The 17,010-nt window shown below is 43.1% G+C and overlaps 1 protein-coding gene across 1 annotated transcript in view; it reads left to right on the forward strand.

Annotated features, from left to right (window-relative positions):
- Nucleotides 1-17,010, forward strand: part of LOC146433953 (uncharacterized) — a 30,905-nt gene that overhangs the window by 5,113 nt on the left and 8,782 nt on the right. The window contains exon 2 of the mRNA XM_085067300.1: nucleotides 15,765-15,878. Within this exon, the coding sequence (XP_084923426.1) occupies nucleotides 15,765-15,878 (114 nt within the window). The remainder of the gene's footprint in view (nucleotides 1-15,764; nucleotides 15,879-17,010) is intronic.

A 17,010-nucleotide genomic window follows, 5' to 3' on the forward strand; every position in this document is an offset into this window, starting at 1 on the left:
AAATTAACAAGAAGTTATTCATATTCTACATACAAAGAAAAAAAAAGCTTAAATATTTGATGATTTCTTTCCCAGTTTTTTCATAGGTATTTTTTTCAATCATAACATATTTTCATTTCCTGTTGGTAAAGCTGTTTTTAGAAAAAAACTCACTTTGGAACCACACTTTTAATATACTAAAAACTGTTTCACCATTTAAAAAAGAAAGAAAAAGAATCCCTTCTGCCTTTTCAGCCAAAGCTCTGTCCTGTTCTGAGCACAATAACAGGAATTGCCTGCATTCCTCTGTGCCTCAGTTTGTGAGTGCAGCTAGCCCTGCAGAGGAGGCGCTGCACAGCCCTGCCTGGAGATGGTGGGTGGTGCTAGACACTGCTGTGACCAGCGTCAGTGGTCTGCTCTGCCCTGCTTGTGGTACTGCTCAGTTGTGCTCAGTAATTTTCCAGTCTCAATGTGCTGCATTTCTGTCTATGAAGTTCCTGTGGTTACAATCTAGGCAGGGCATGATTAGAGAAGACTCTACCTTCCTGCTGCCCAGATATGTTTCATGAACTTCTTGGTAAATTCAAAGCCTGGTTGCTTTTTCAGTGTCTCTGCTGAGGAGATGGCTTCCTGACACATTTGAGATCCTTTGTCACTTGGAAAAAAACACTGAGCCAATTTAGTTAACGTTTTAATTTTTGTTGGATTTATAATTGTGGTCATGTGTCAAGAGGTCAGTTTAGACAGCTTGGCAAGCTGGAAAAGCTAGCAACAAATTGAATCAAGTGAACATCCTTTCATTTTGATGTCTTTTTCTCTCCTTGTTTCAAGCCCAGAAGGAGGCCTTAAAGTTGATGAGAAGATAAATTCAATTATACTTAAAGCTAACTTTGGCTCTTAGCTCTCATACTACCTTTCCCCATCTTTGCCATCCATCGTATTGCAATAGTTTAGATTTGCCCCAATAATAGTTTGCCTATTAGCTTTGCTAATGAATTTACTTCTGCAGAAGACCACTTGCAAGGCTGTCCTAAACATAATGAATGTAATTATTTAGCACAAAACCAGGGCAGCATCTTTTTCTCTCTTGACAAGAATAATTCTTTATTCTCTCATTAGCTATGAGAGAATAGCCTTGGTCTCAGTAAACTAGTTATTGACCTGCTCATTTAAGGAGCTTCACTCTAAATGCTTCTTCCCTTATTTAACTCAGACAAGTTCCTCTAATTTCCCCTCACCATGCAATGCTAGCCCGTAAAATGTAACCATTGTTCATTTGTTGTGAAGAGAGCTGGAAGACGGGAAGCTATTCTTAGATGGATGCTCAGCCTCCTGAGCCCTGCTTGCTTGTCCCTGGTTATAATGGATACAAAACTGTATGGGGCTTAGTAGACATCATGTAAACTCTATAGGAAATCTGAGCCAATGAATCATGGAGACAGACCCCCACTGAGCATTGTGTGTCTGAATAGACTGCAAATAGATAGAAAAGCAGCTTAAGCAAGTGGCTTTCATATGACAAGAATGCATAAATTAGAAATGAATTGGGAGTATCTGTTGTTTTAAGGCAGTTGGATTTTTACTTTCTTTATCATTTTCCTCTTGTAAGAAACCACTAATTACTCAGACTACACTGAAGACTGATGCAGAGTTTTTGCATGTGTGTGGGTTTTGTTGTTCTTTAAGCTTTCTCAACTGGATTGTGCTGGCTCAGCCTGGCAGTGCCATCCTGTGCTGCCTCCCCAGCAGCTGTACAGCTACCCCATCCCAACTAGCAGTGTCTGCCGGGGCATCCTGGGATACTCCCACCCAGAGCATGACACAGATCCCGGGGCAAAGCAGGAATCCAGTGCTGTTAGGGCTGTGGAGGTGCAGGTCCCCAGCCCCAGGCGCACAGCACCAGTTGAACTGGCGTTATCCCTTCCCAGAGGTGGCAGCCTCTCATCTCCCCCTTGCAGCATTCAGTGCTGAGCAGCAGTTGGTTGCCTCCTGTTCTCCTTGGGGCATTCAGTATTTAGGACTGCCATCAGGTGGGCCCTGACCGTCAGAGAATGGAAGCACATAGCATTTGCAGGCCAGCTTCTCCTGAAATCAGCCATTGCCTAACCAATGGGGACATCCCAGGGGCAGCAAGGAGCGGAGCCTGCTTGGTCTGGATCAAAGGGAGATCTTGGCTGTAGGGAGAGAGGCTCAGATCCAAGGGCCATGTAATGAAGGCAAGGATGAGGAAAGTGCAAAATCCCCACACAGCCAATCCTCAGGCTCATGGTGAGGCCTCATACTAGAAGGAATTCTTTCCTTCGCAGGGATTCAATAGGCTCCTCCAAGAAGGATACTCACTCGCTACACACATGGTCTGGAAGTGGGAAATAGTCAGCATTCACAACACCATCTCCTGCTGATCACACATTGCCAGCCCCTGCTTAGTGACAGCAAGTGAACCACCCAAGGAGCAGCTGCCATCTCCCCGGCTTTCTCTGCAGCAGCATTGCAGATCAAAGGCCAGGAGTGGTAAGGGTATGTCCTTCCTCACTGCCTTTCCAGCTGGGGCCCAGTGCATTGTCCAAGCTGTACCTCTGGAGCACTCTGTCTCCCACTGCAGCCCTGTGCAGCCCCTGCAGGGTGCAGCAAGGGATGCAGAGGGCCCTCTGCCAGCAGGAGCTCCAGCACAGGAGAGGGAGTGTAGGATGGTGATGGAGTGGCAGAGACAGGGCAGCCTGATGTAGGGCTGGCAATTCTGGTGCAACCTCACCTGCCAGCTGGGAAAGGGACATTTCACTTGGAGGCAGTGCCCTGAGTACTATGGCTGCTCTCATGCCTCCTGCATGTGGTGAGCTGGTCTCACAGACAGGGTTATGATGCTACCAGGTCTCAGAGAGCAGGCTCAGGTGTTTGTGGGAGGAGAGCTGCTGTTGGCACCCACCATGGCCTCAGCAGCAGCAGAAGTCTTCTCTCCTCTGAGAAGATGTGGTGGTGGTGGGTCCAGGAGCTGCTGGGCTCAAGGGCTGGCAAATGGGGCTCTGTGCAGTGGCTGACTGCTGGTTTATTGCTTGTTTTTTTGATCGTTTTCTGGCTTTTTTCTGTGCCTTTTTTGTTAACTTTGCTATTTTCTAAAATGAAATATCCTGTCTCTAATTGTTCGCAGATTGTGATAATAGACTGTGGGCAGATGGCCCATAGTTTGTGGTCCAGCAATCATATGAGAGAGACAGCAGCCCTCAGTTGTGTTTATAAATACTGGTGCTGAAGCATCACTGTTTCTTGTGGCCCAGTGTGGGCTACATTACCTCCTGCTGTAATGATCTGGGTTTCTCACTGTGTCACTTATGCCAGAGGCCCACACGAGGTCCTTGGCTATCTATAATTTATTTGGCCTCTGATGGGTCTCCAGATGGGCCCTGGGGGTAGCATCCCTTTGTCTAAGAAAGCAAAGAGGTCTGTGTCTTTCCAGGTGGGAGGATGGTGACACCTGAGTGACCTGACTGAAAATGGAGGGGAGGAGAACAGGCAGGATGGCTGAGAGACCCAGCTTGGGGGTCTCACAGTGAGGGCAGGCTGGAGATGAAGGGGCTGTGCCTGTGAGCAACCTATCAGTGCCTGTGTCCCAGGGACACCTCTTATCCAGTATTCCGAAAGCCACTGCCCCATCTGAATGGCAGTTCAGCTTCCCGTAAAGCAATCGTCCCCTGCAGGCTGGGGAGCTGCTCCAGGGCAGCAGGTGGGGGCATGAACCACCCTCTGTATATGTTTGCTGGCTGTGATGTGTCTGGGTTGGGACAACTGTGACGAGTCTTTGGAAACGTGGCTCGCACAGCATAATGTAAAAAAAAAATACCCGGGTTTTGTATTAAAAATTAATATAAATTACAAACTTACACACGGTAGAAAGTCAGTGCAAAGTGTTTTACAGGGACATGTAGTTATAGTACAAGGTGTAATTGCTTTAAACTCAAAGAAGATAGGCTTAGATCAGGTATCAGGAGGAAATTCTATACTGTGAGGGTGGCGAAGCACTGGAACAGGTTGCCCAGAGAAGCTATGGATGCTCCATCCATGGAAGTGTTAAAGGCCTGGTTGAACAGAACTTTGAGCAGCCTGGTCCACTGGAAGGTTCCCTGCCCATGGCAGGGGCATCAGAACTAGATTAAGTTTAATATCCTTTCCAACCCAAGCCAGTCTATGATTCTATGGTTTATATTTAAGAAGGTAAAACAAGGCACTGTATTTTACCTGCCTGGCTTTCTCAAAGTTACAGGAAGCTAGCAGGTATGTAATACGAACCTTTCCCAGTCCTCAGCAGAGGGAGTATAATCCTGTGGCATCGTGTTTTTCCAATTGGTCAGTACATTTCTAGCTCTGATAGCTTTTCTTTTCAAATCCTCCTTAGTTATTTCATGTGAAACATCAGTAAGGAAAGAAAACAGTGTGATTGCAGTCACATAATTCTGCAAAGCTCTTTCTATTTCTTAACAGTCACTGTTTTTTATGAAAAATGGTTTGGCACTGAAATATTAGACTGTAAATTGCAAGAGGAAGATTAATATGTCTTCTGTCTTGGCAAGTTTTCCCATTATATCACTAACACTGAGACCTAAAATTTAGCTTGTTTTTTGAGGTTTGATAAAATTCACAGAAACTTTGATTTGATGCACACAGTCATATGGTCTCTCTTCTACTGTTGACTGGCCTTTAATGCAAGTTCAGTTAGATATATTTAACTGCATTTTATCAGAATTAGCTGTATCAAGTGATTACCTATAATATAGTTAGAGCACTTGCACAATTAAGTAATTGCTAAAATAAGAAGCAGGGCAAAACATGATGAGCATGTGTTAGGAAACAGTGCTGAGTTATGAGTTCTGCCTGTGCAAGACAGAAATGCATAAAGGCATTCCCCAAGATTTATATTTGAAAATGTGAACACAAAAGATGAAGGGTTTAATATCATTTTTACTTTTAGAGGGAATGTCCTTTTGAGGGTTAAGGTGCAAGCTGTTTCTTCATCTCTAGCAGTGGGCTTTGCCTCCCACCCACTAAGAGAAGAAAGTGCCCTGCGACACTGTGCAGACCTTTGGTGAAGTTACCTCTTTTAGTTGCTCTTCAGGAAGCCTTTTCTTGTTCCAGCTTGTGAGACTCTCAGGTAGTCTTGTCAGAGCTGTTATTTCCAGCCTCATTGTCCACTTGTGGTATGTGAGTACAGGACCCTCCTGTACAGTGGGGAACACAGGGACACGTGTCCCCCATCACAGACATCTTACTGTTTAGCAGAAAGTGGAAAGGGAGACAAAAAGCCTTGTAATCACAAAGGCTTGTGCTGTGTGATAACCGTGAATCCGTGATTTATTTTTCTTCTCTGCAAATACAGATTTGTAGCTAAAACCATCCTTTCAAGCTTCTCTCATGAGACTGATAATTTCTTGGCATTCCAAGAGAAGGGGGTCACTGGTGTTCAGAGGAGCAGCTGAAGTAGCAGCATTATACAAAGCATAAACACTTTCAGAGTCAGTAAATGAAAGCGGTGTACTTTGCTCCAATACTCATCAAATAGAAAGAAGAATCTGTCTCAGCATGCTGTAGGATGATCATTAATTTTTAATAGTGTTAATGTTTATTAGTGACAGATGATTGACTTTAAGTGCCTTATGAATAATAAATAAGTGATGTGGATTTTGGGCCTCTGCCTTAGATTTGTATGCAAAGCCAGTGGGACTAACCTTCACAGTTTCAGAGAAGTGTAGATTCAATTCATCAATGTATGCTGTAACACAGACTGTAAGACTTCTTAGGCTTTAGCACTGATAAACCTGGAAGGCCTTTCTGTCCCCTTTCTTGGGGCACATGGAGTGCTTGGCGGCTTCAGGGTGAGAGGGGAGCTCACTGCAGCTCTTTTGGCTAGGGCAGAACTGTTGGAAGGTGCATTATTCACTCTGAGACTCTGCTGGATTTTATAACACTTAAACACCTGTGTCCATCAAACAGAATGCACAGGATCGCAGCTAGAGCTGCTCTTGACTTTGTAATTTCATTGACTGACAGTTTAATATCTATTTATTTTCACATCTGACTCTGGTATAGACAGGCTGGCATCCTGAATGTCAGGATATTATGCTGACAACTGTGTTTTTTCATTACTGTAGGAAAAAAAAAAGGATTCTTCATAAGTAAAGAGGTTCTTTTCAGGCTCAGCAACTGTAATAAAGACCAAATTATACTTCATATAAATTTGGTAGTAACGAGTGATAGGTTATATGTACATATTTATATAGGAACAAGGGCACACAGTTTTCAACTTTCTAGTAATCTGTCTGTTCCAGCCTGTGAAATGCCGTGTAATCATATTGTTTAAATAGCTGGAACAACTGCCTTTACCACAGGCTCTCATAAGCAACACTATCTTTGCTTAAATCAGAAGTTTAAAATTGCTCTCTTATTTTGATCCAATTTTGTTTGCTTTCTAAACAGAAACAAGTGGCTTATCCCATCTGAATTCTACAATATTTGAAACTACTTAGGAGAGTGTTTCGAGAAAAGAGAAATATGTGTGTTTTGGTGAGGCTGTGCTGATGTTTAGAGAAAAGAGGGCAAAACTGCTTTCATACTGGGCACTGGCCAAATGGCTGATGACTCTGTAATAATGTTCTCCAGATGTTAGGCAGTTAAACCAGACCAAAATGCTGTTGCTAACTTATTGTTATTCAGCATTTACTATATAAACAGAAAATTTGTATTTAATTCCTCTTTAGTTCAATGGATTGTGATTAATATTGTAATTAGCCCAATTCAGAGAACTTTTTAGACCAGACTCTTCTGGGTTTTTTCAGAGCATAGCGCACCACACATCAGCCCTAATTACATGGTGTATCTGACTGGGATCTGCCCTGTTATCACATGCCCTAGTCTTCCCTGAGCTACTGGGTGTTGTGTCAGCAAGGAGGAGACACAACTGCACTCTGTAAAACATTTCAAGACACTGAAATTAAATTGCATTTTATCTGGGAAAAAAAAGAATTGCTCTCAAAATTCACAACCTTTAGCTGCTCATCAGGTGACATGAAATCATCTAAACTTGTCTGATTTCTCAGCAGTCACATTAATTACTTCCATTAATGAAACACCTTGCTTATGATTTTTGAAGATTTTTTATTATGCCTAAGTGCCTTATGTCTGTTTCAGGCTGTAGGCAGAGCTTCACAGTGTTGCAGATATGTGGCCAGGGGATGTGGCACTCTGCTGACAGGACATAGGGCATCCCAGTGTCTTTTGGGCGTGCAGATACTCCCACAGTAGTGCCTGTAACTGCACCACATGTGGCTTCCCTTGCCCAGCCCCAGCTTGGTCCGTGAGCCCATCTTCAGCCTGGCTGGCTGCTCTTGAGCTCAGGTAGAAGTCTGGGCTGGGTTGTCCTTAAGGGTGGAAGTCTAGGCTACTCCTGTTGCTGGAGAGGCACAGCAGTGCCCACCGTGGGCTTCTGCTTTGCACTTTCAGAAATCGTAGCACAACTTGCACATTCAGAGAGCCTTGGGTGTCACACATCCTGTCTGGAACCTGCTGGAGAGTGACAGCATGCCTCACTTTTCCCGTGTGTACCTGGGATTAGTCACCTCACTGCTCTTAGACACTTCAAAATCCTCAAAAATCAGTCCTCTGGCACATGCTGGGTGCTTTGCTGTTGCCACGCTGTACAAATACAGATGCACAGAGACCCACCTTGGTGGTCAAAGGTAAAGAGAACATAGTGTTTGTACCTTTTGGAGTGCATAACCATCAGGGTCAGATTTTGCATGATAAAAGCAAAACCGATTTCTGTGCAGCCAATCAAAGGGGCAATATTTTAAGCCTTGGTAAGGGCTTTGTGCTCTGCTTCCATTTACAGCAATGTCAAGAGTATAGCAAGGACAAATGGGAATCATGCGTGATCATAATGTTCCTATTTATATACACATAAAATAGAACAGGCTTTTAAAAGCTAATACAATTTTCTATTATAATGATAACCTTAATAACAATATGGTTTCACTGCAAAGATATAAACAAATATAATAGAAATTGAGATAATGCCATAAAATGGATGCATTATTTTTGGACTTTGAAGGACACCTGCCAGAAAACATTTACCAACTTGTGCAATCCACAGCAAATGAAATACAAACTTACCTTCTGCTGTTGCCTGGATATAACATATTTACTGTGCAGTTTCCTTATCATAGTGGATTTCTAAGATGATTAGTTGTTGTTGTTTAGTGTATAATATCTGACCTAGAATTTACCAGGACTCACTAAACAAATGTTGAAATAAGAAAAGAGATAATACTCTTTTTTAAAATTCATCGGAAGATGCAAAACTGATAAATAATGTGTGTTTCCACAGTGGAGCTCTACAGGAGATAAATGTGCTATGATTATCTCAAGCGTTTTATTGAAGTCTCCTGTTTAGATTTTGTATATACTTTGCTGCTAGCTCAATTGAAATGAACTGCAGTATCAAAGTAAAAATTACATTTGTCTCCTTTAATTACTAATGTGCAAAATGTTGTAAATTAAGAAACGGCTCACCAAAACACATCCTATGAGCATTGTATCTATGTATCTAGAATGTCTTTGTAGAAAATATTACAGATTTTATTTATGAAATCAGCCTTCTTCCTTTTATGACATAATTTGTGACTTCTATCTTTGCTTCTTTTGCTGAAATCACACAGTACTAAAATTCTCATAAGACACTGGTTTTCTTTGTTGCTTCCATTTTAGTTCTTTGCTGATTGTGTATGTGGTCCTTTTAATCATTTTGCAGTCTTTTGTCACATAAATGACCAGTCCTTCCTCTTGCATTATGAAATACCATAACCATGAGTGCCTAAGTGGATTGCTGGATGGTGTTTATTATCATGTGTTACTTTATCATGTCTTTACTTATCCATGTTTGTGGATTAGCACATTGGCAATCTGCTGATTTTCCCTCCTCTTGGTGCTGAAGGATGTCTGGGGAAAAGGACTCATCTCCAACCTGATGCTGAGGTAGCTGGGTTACAATGTGTAGTAGCCAGGGGCAGGAAGGTCCCTGGGGTGGAAAATGCTGCCTGTGTAAGAAATGTGTAAGAAAATGAAGAATTTTAAAAAATCAAGGATGGCTTGTGTCTTTGTTGTTGCTGGGTGACTCCTGCTTTCTGCCCAGGGTGTCAGAACTTGAACTTCTCCCTCTTAGGAGTGACAGGAGCAAGAAGGAATGAGAAATGTTTGTTTCTTGTTTTCTCAAGCATGGTTTATGATGCCCAATACATTTGGAGGTGGGCTTGGAGTATTTGGCAGGGGAGGGAGGACCTGGAGGCCAGAACTGTCTCACCAGTATAGGAAAATTGGGAGTGCACCTGGGGCAGCAGCCAGGGCTCCAGCACGCCAACACATGGTGCTGCCCTGAGCAGTGGCCTCCTGTGCATGGCTGTGTCTGAAAAGGGCCCTGGGAAATTGCTGCAATATAGGCAGGATCAGTACATCTACCTTTCCAGTCCCACTGCCTTTCCCTCCCTAACAAAGTGTGGGGTTTTTTCCTCTGGTGCTCCCAGTTGTCTTGATTTCACAGATTATCAGGGCAATATACCACAGATGCTTTCATTATAAAAAATGCAGTTAGGTATGTAAAATGTCAGTCTGAATGCTTCCTTTGCCTGTGTGATGTAGGTTTAAATCTTGAGCAGGGCATGTGATTTCGACTTGCCTTGAGCGTAATAAGGAAGTAATTACTCAGCCATTGAGAAAGGTCCTAACATCATTACAGATAGCCTGAATGTCCAGGCAATATCTGCCTATTATTTGAAATGGTTTCAAAAATACTTGGGAAAAGAAAAAAAACCCAAACCCTCACATTCAAGTCACATGGGAAGAATATGACTTACCATAAAAAAAGTGTTATAAGATAATTCTAAATGTCAGTTTAGCATATTTTAGCCTATTGGATCTTTATACAGAGTTGAATAACATCTTTCATGAAGTAAATGTCTTTTTGGTAAACTGAAAGGGACAATAATATTTAAAGGTCAGTTAACATGGAGAGTTGGTTCTAGTTATTATTATTAAAGATCCAGCTGTATTACCTTTACACAACATTACCCCACAAATCCTTATTAAAACTGCAAAAGCAAACCACATCTTTCCTTCTTTTCCTCCCCCCTCACCTTCCTGCCACGATCCTGAGATCTTTGATTCTGCCTTCTCTTTATATATAACAATTTCTCTAGTGAATAGCACTGGATGATCCTCACCCTGCTTCTGCCACGCTGCATCCAAAAGAGTCATACATTATAGTTGCTGTCAGTGCTGCCAACTAGAAAAAACCCTCTCATTTCTACATTACATTTCAGCCTCCCACGTATGACATGAGCTACCCTGAAAACAGTTGTTTAATAGTTTTCAGCTGCTTAGGAAATGGTAGTTGATTTCAAAGGGAGTTTTTATTCAAAAAGAAGTTGCAGTAGTGTGTTGTATGACTGCTACTGCATTTAATTGGAAGCAGGGAGGCTGTCTGCCCATCGCACTGCCCACCCATCTGTGACCAATTGGTATTAATAGTCTGCACAATGCCATGATTCATTTATGCACAAGCACCCCCTCCCCAGAAAACTCTCCTGAGAGGGATTCTGTCGCAGGGTGTGTGTCTCCTGGGGCTGGGGGTTTGAGGGGCTGCAGGCTGGCAGCACAGGGCAAGCACAGGGAGGGCTCTGTGCCCCTGCATGCCGTGCAGTGACCATCGTGGGGGCATGGCTGGGGGCTTCCTCCCACAGCCCTCTGCCAATGCTCAAGCTGTGCTCTGCTTGGGTAGGTCCCCCCTTGTCTCTTAGCCACTACTCACAGGTGTAGATACAGGGGAAGGCATAGCAATTACAGAGCAGCTTTTGAAGCCTGCAGAGGCCATTAGGAGCTCTGAGGGAGGTCTGGTACATCGGATGGAAGAGTTTGCTCTGTGTTCGTGTCTGCATCTAGATGCTTCTCTGGGCTGTGCTTGCAGACCTTTTGTTACCAAGATAGTTTTGAACAAAGAGACAATTAGTTGGTTTTGCTGAGGATCCCCAAAGGGAAGTTGCTGCCAGGGTTTGGAGCTGCAGAGGAGGGTGTTGGCATGAGTGATGTAGCTGCCCAGGAAGTGAAACAGAAGTGGAAAAGCAATGACCAAAATAAGGAGATGGGATCATGTTTTCTTTCTTCGTAGTGCTGGGTGTAGAGAAACCCAAGTGATTTAGGAGCTCCTTCAGTCAAGGTGGACATAGAGCAGGGCTAGGGCAGGCTGTTACCCTGCTTCTGTGCATGCAGAGGATGAGCAGGGACAGGATGTGCCAAGCCCTGTTCCTGATGGGCAATTCAGATGTAAACCTCATATTTTAACACACAGAGATAATTTAAGTAAAGACATGTGAACTGTGCTGTGTGTGATGCTGTCAGTGCTCAGGGCAGCCTGGCAGCCCTTTCTTTCACTACTGGAGATGTATCCAGTGTGCCCAGAAACAATGAAGGACAATCGCACAATGTTCACTGCAGTGAGTGCTTCACTGTGCTGAACAACTCTACTAAATGCAATATGCAGTTTGTAAAATGGCTTCCATGGAGAGACTGCAAAATCTGCATGTCAGAGTTTTTTATCCTAAGAAACCTCAAAAAAAAAAGCAGCACAGTTTGTTTTCCCAAAAGCAGAAACGTGATGTTGTGCAAACAGAATGGTTTGCTGCAAGCTGTGGCTTTCATGAGACATACCAGTGTGTTACCTAATCTCTTGTTATTGCTGATGTGAACATGAGGATCTGATGGGTAGTGCAACCATGACCATGGACTCCACGGAGAGCTGTTGGTCAAGGCAGAACACCACTTTGCCTGTGAAATGTTTGTCCAGAATCAGAACAGGTCCTTAGATACAAGTTGATTACCCGATGTGACAATCAGAAAAATCCCCTGCTTGGATAAAAACCCTGTAGAGCTAGTGTGACTGCTTCCATACAGTGTTGTCTGGGAGCTGATCATGGCTTTGGGACTGGAAGGAGGACTTGAGAGCTTCCAGGCATCTCCTCTGCTGCAGCACGTGCCTTGCTTCCCTGAGAGCTGCCTTCACATCTGAGAGCACGTCTGAAACGTTTGGTCTCCTGGACATACCAGCTTTTGAGTATCAGAGGAGCACAGAAAAAGTTCAGCCACAGACAGGCCACTGTCTCGGCCACACAAGAGGTTCAGTGCTTGAGTAGCTGATATCTGTGCTGTGCCATCTCTCCAGCCATCCCTCCTGCTCTCAGCACTGCTCAGAGCCAGCTCTCCTGGCCTGAGCACATGCTGCTGTTAAGGCAGCCAGGTTAGCAACAGGCATGAGGGTAACAATAGCACAGGTGGCTGGACAGGGTGGAAGGCAGCTGTGTTGGAAAGGTATTTGCCCTTGGTTACTTTTTGCAGCCCATTAGGCTTGAGGTTGCAGAGATCCAGAATTAGGACTAGTGGGACACTGCAGAAATATCCCATTTCCATTGCTGCGGGAAGCTCCAGAGTGCCAAGCTTTGTGATGCTACTCTAGCAAACAGTAAAAACATACAGAAGCATTCAGCCTTCTGTTTTTCTGTGTCCTGGGTTTCTTCATGGGCTCTACATCTATAGTTACACCCTTGTAATAAAATGTGCCTTCCTATTTGTGTTTTTCAGGGCTGTTTCCAGAGCCTCCTAATTTCCTTTCTTTCCTTGTTTCATTTCTGGATGAAAATCCAAACCCACACAAGCACTTAGTCTTCCCTGCTTCTGGCATCCTTGGCTCCCTCTAAGTGAAAGGCTCTAACAGTGCTATTTTCCCAGCTTAGTGTACTTTCCCCTCTTGTGATGGTTCACTGATGACCTCACTGATCTAAATATAGGCTCACCTCCCCCGGGCGCAGGAGAGCAGGACCATGCTGCAGCTGTGGAGGTGATGGAAGTGTTGCCTTTCCTTTTAGCAGCTATGTTGGCTTCCATGATTGAAGCCACGCTTTGTCCAAGCCTGCTGCAGCCTGTGCAGCCAAGGTTTGGTGCTGCAGAGCAGGGTGTCCTCAGAAGGGCTCCTGCCCAGCCTTAGTGCCCTCGCTCGGGGTCCACGGAAGGCATAGGTGGGATGGATAGGCTGGGAAGGCAGGGCTGGGGGCTGGGACACCTCTGCCTGCTGGGGGAGGAAGGCACTGCACAGCTCGCACAGGAGGAGGTTTGTGGTGGGGAAGGAGGTGGGGACAGCATCTCTAAGGCTGTGGAGGGCACCTCTTCTACCTGAGGAAACACTGAAAGATGCTCCACCTGTCCTTTACCCCTCCAACAAATATTCTGTCCTGTGCCCTCTAGATGTGAGAAAGAAAATGTGATTAAAAAGGTAAAAGGCTTTTATTTGTGAAATATTAGCTTTGTGTAATATGTATTCAAAAGCAGATACTCATTTAAAGGTTATATTTAATATAGCTCTGCTCCAGTTTTTCTTTTTTATTATTTTCTTATACATCTTTTCACTTTCTAAGGCAATGCTCCAGTGACTACTGCAATATAATAGCTGCTTTCTCTCTCAGTACACAATTTGACAGCATTTATTCTTTCCTTCAGTGAACATAATTACTTCACATATGGAACCTGTGATAGCCTACAGGCATCTGAGAGAAACCAGAATCATACAATCTGTCCCCTTTGTGAGCTTAATTTACATTCACAAGTGTCATTTTAATAGTGCTGGCAACATGTAGGATAAAAATTACAGGTCAGCTGCAGCATGTCACAGGGAACTGTGCTTAAGTCAATAACATGGTATTATTACATTCTGGATAATTTTACAAGGTAGATCTCACAGAAGGAATTTGACCCCTATTTCTTTAGTTTTCTGCCTTTTGGTTTCCTTCGTAAGGTAATTCACTTAGAAATGGATGTTGCAAAACTGCAAACATGTTGACAAAGAGGTTAGACTGTAGTAGGCATTTCCAAATCTGAAAGCAACACCGTTCCCTCGCTGTAACTTTAGCAGCATTTAGAATTACCATGCTCTGGCATATTTAAAAACTTGCACTGCTAATTCTTGAAATTTGTTTTCCTGATCCATGCAGTCAAAATACTGAGGGGCATAGCCTTATGCCTTCTCATTTTGTACAGTTGACAGAAGTTTGAGCTTTCTGCAACTGAATATTTTTCAGCCAGCAAAAGCAGTCTTGGGCTAGGCATTTTACAGACATTTTTTACAAGAAAAATAATGTCACAGAGACATGCTGCATACAGACCTATGTGCAAGTCATGATTTAATTTATACACTTATAAGACCTAAAAATAATAGCTCATTTTTTATACAGGCATCTATAATACGGTGCAATAAATAATCTAATAAACATCAGGTGATTTTTTTTTAGTGAAAACTTGTTTTGGGGTAGAACACACAATTCAAATATAAAATCAATCTTAGTTACCATTACTGATTATTTTCTGTTTTCAAAAACCCCATAATTTACTGCATTTTAAGTTTTCAAAGCTTCTTTAGGTTTTGTACCATTTGCCCATAGTACTATGATATTCAGCAAGTCCATATATACACAGACAAGACAAATACACCCCCAGGTGCTCCCCTGCACACATACCCACACACATCCATTCCCTGAACCACGCAGCCATTTACTCCTCCTGAAATTTGGATCTCTCTCTTGCTGTAAGCGCTTTTACTCATTTGAGGAGCACAAGGAGGGAAAACATCTTTTATCTAATGATTCATTTTCATATCACTGACAGTGCTGGGGTTTGAGTGAGGTTTTTTTTAATTAAAAAAAAAAAGACCAATAAGAAAAAGGTATTTTTTTCTTCTGAGGAGGCTAGATAGAACATACTTGAATCTATAGTAAAAAATATGATAAACTAACAGCTAGGAACTGGATGCATAAATAACTAGGTATAATGAAAATGCCCATTACCTGAAGACTTGTAACATGGCTGAGGATGAAGCAAAAGTGCATATAAATCCCCCAAATAATTGAGATTAAAACCAGGAAAAGTACAACTTGAGCACATCACACATTTTTGAGAGTGAAGGTAATTAGGCACTGGAAAGGATTCCTTTTCAGACTGGTTGAATACCTAGCAAAACTTTGTGTTTTTCTAAAGGATGTGTCCTACTCAACTGGTGGGCTGATGTGGGAAGTCAGTCAGTTTTGTTTCATTGTCCATGTTTAAGTCCACCCAGGCCTTAAATCCTTGAAAATCACACAGCCAACCTCTGAAGTCTAATGCCAGCCTTTACTTGGGAAAATATCTGTTTGGGGCACTGGGAAATATTTTTGTGGAAGAAAAGCGTCTATTAGTCATGTTCTTCAGAAGTCTGGCAAAGGGAAGTGTTTACATTTCAGATACTCTCTACCCTAGCAGGAGGCTCTGGTTTTGTTTCTTGCTCTAAGTTGCTGCAAGGGTGTAGGTTGGGAAACGAGCTACAAAGGGCAGGCTGGAGGTGCTCATTTCACCTCTGGAGCTCCCCCACACACCTATCTTAGCATGAAAACTTCTGTCACTGATACACATGTCAGCATATGTGCAAATATTAATAGTTTATGTGCCTGATGACCTATTGAACAAACGAGTGGAATATTTGAAACATGACAATTTTCATTCTTTGTGAGGATATTGTATGAGCTACAGGTCAGTTGTAGGAGGGTCTCATTTATTCCACTGGAGATGTGCTGAAGTGTCTTGCTTGCCTCTTCTCAGCTTCTGTCTTCTCCCTTGGCTGACATTAAGTTTATTACTTGCTTGATTAATGGTTGCCATATCTGTTTATTCTATTTTAGAGAAGGAAAAATAAAGGAAGAAAAATAAGTGTTTACAGGGGATACTTTGCAGACAGGAGCAAGCGCTGTGCAAGACCCTGCCTAGGAACGGGGGTTACTTCTGTTTCTGAAAAGGTAAGGGACACAATCAAGTTTTTGTCCTGACATCCACTTTTCACCAAGAGGACACAATTTTGCTGATAACTTTTGTGATAAGATGCTGAACATGCAGTAGACAAATTCTGTTCTGGGGCTTTTGAGCTCTCTTTGTCAGCTTGTGATATCGGGCTCTTTAAAGGTCCTTTCTCTCTCGCCTCCTGTTGAGCAAATGTTTATTGCTGAGAAAACCTATCTTAAGAGCTGTTAAGAAGGTTTCATCAGCCTAGTTTGGAAAAAGGTTTTGTATTTCATCAGCAATGGTTTTGAACAATATAAAGCCTTTGTGGGTTGGTTTCAGGGAAGCTGCCAGGCAACTGGAAGGTTACAGCTTGTAGTCACACGTGGTGGCCTGTGGACATAATCATAAGAAATTACTATGGTGAGATTGCCCAAAATGGTTTCCCGAGGTGTTTCCCGTATTAGGGAGGAGTTCTGTCCTTGGCTGGGATGATAGTGCTTGGCCATGCTTGCCTGGTGGCACCTGGGGCTCCCTGTGTGTGCTGCAGGCAGCACAGTGCCCCAGTTCAGCCCCTCCGCCCTGGTGTGCAGCATCAGGACAGATGTAGGAGCCTGGATTAGTGCAGGCAGTCTTTCGTATTGTATTTTCTGAGTGATGGGTAAAGGAACAAATCTACAGATTGCCTGTGTGCTGTTTTAATTTACCACTTAGAGGATGAAGCTGAACAGAGTCTGTGGTTAATATGAATTTTTAAAAGATAATGAGATGTTTTTTTTCTCACAAGCTGGCATACAATCTTATTTTCTTTACTCCTCCTCCTCCTCCAAAAAAACCCCTACTAAGCTCTTGTCTCCGATTTGTTCATAAATACAATATCAAACACCTCCTCTGTGCCTCTGATGTATGCTCAAATCCATGTACCACTGTGTTGATTCATCTGGAGGATGCCTGGCATGTGAGTGGTTTGGCACGGTATGGTACAGGAGAGGAATCTGATAGTGAGAAAGGCAGAGGCAACGGCATAATTATGAAGGATTTCTTCCCCTCATACTGCTTCTTGTTATTTATTCTTCTCTCCATGTTTCCCCTGGTTATTTCTCTTCCTGAAATGAAAATAACCTGGCAAGAAAACAATGTTTCCACTCCCAT

This window comes from Lichenostomus cassidix, chromosome 8 (assembly GCF_008360975.1).
Source record: "Lichenostomus cassidix isolate B80296 chromosome 8, HeHo_3.0, whole genome shotgun sequence".
Classification (NCBI taxonomy): Eukaryota; Metazoa; Chordata; class Aves; order Passeriformes; family Meliphagidae; genus Lichenostomus; species Lichenostomus cassidix.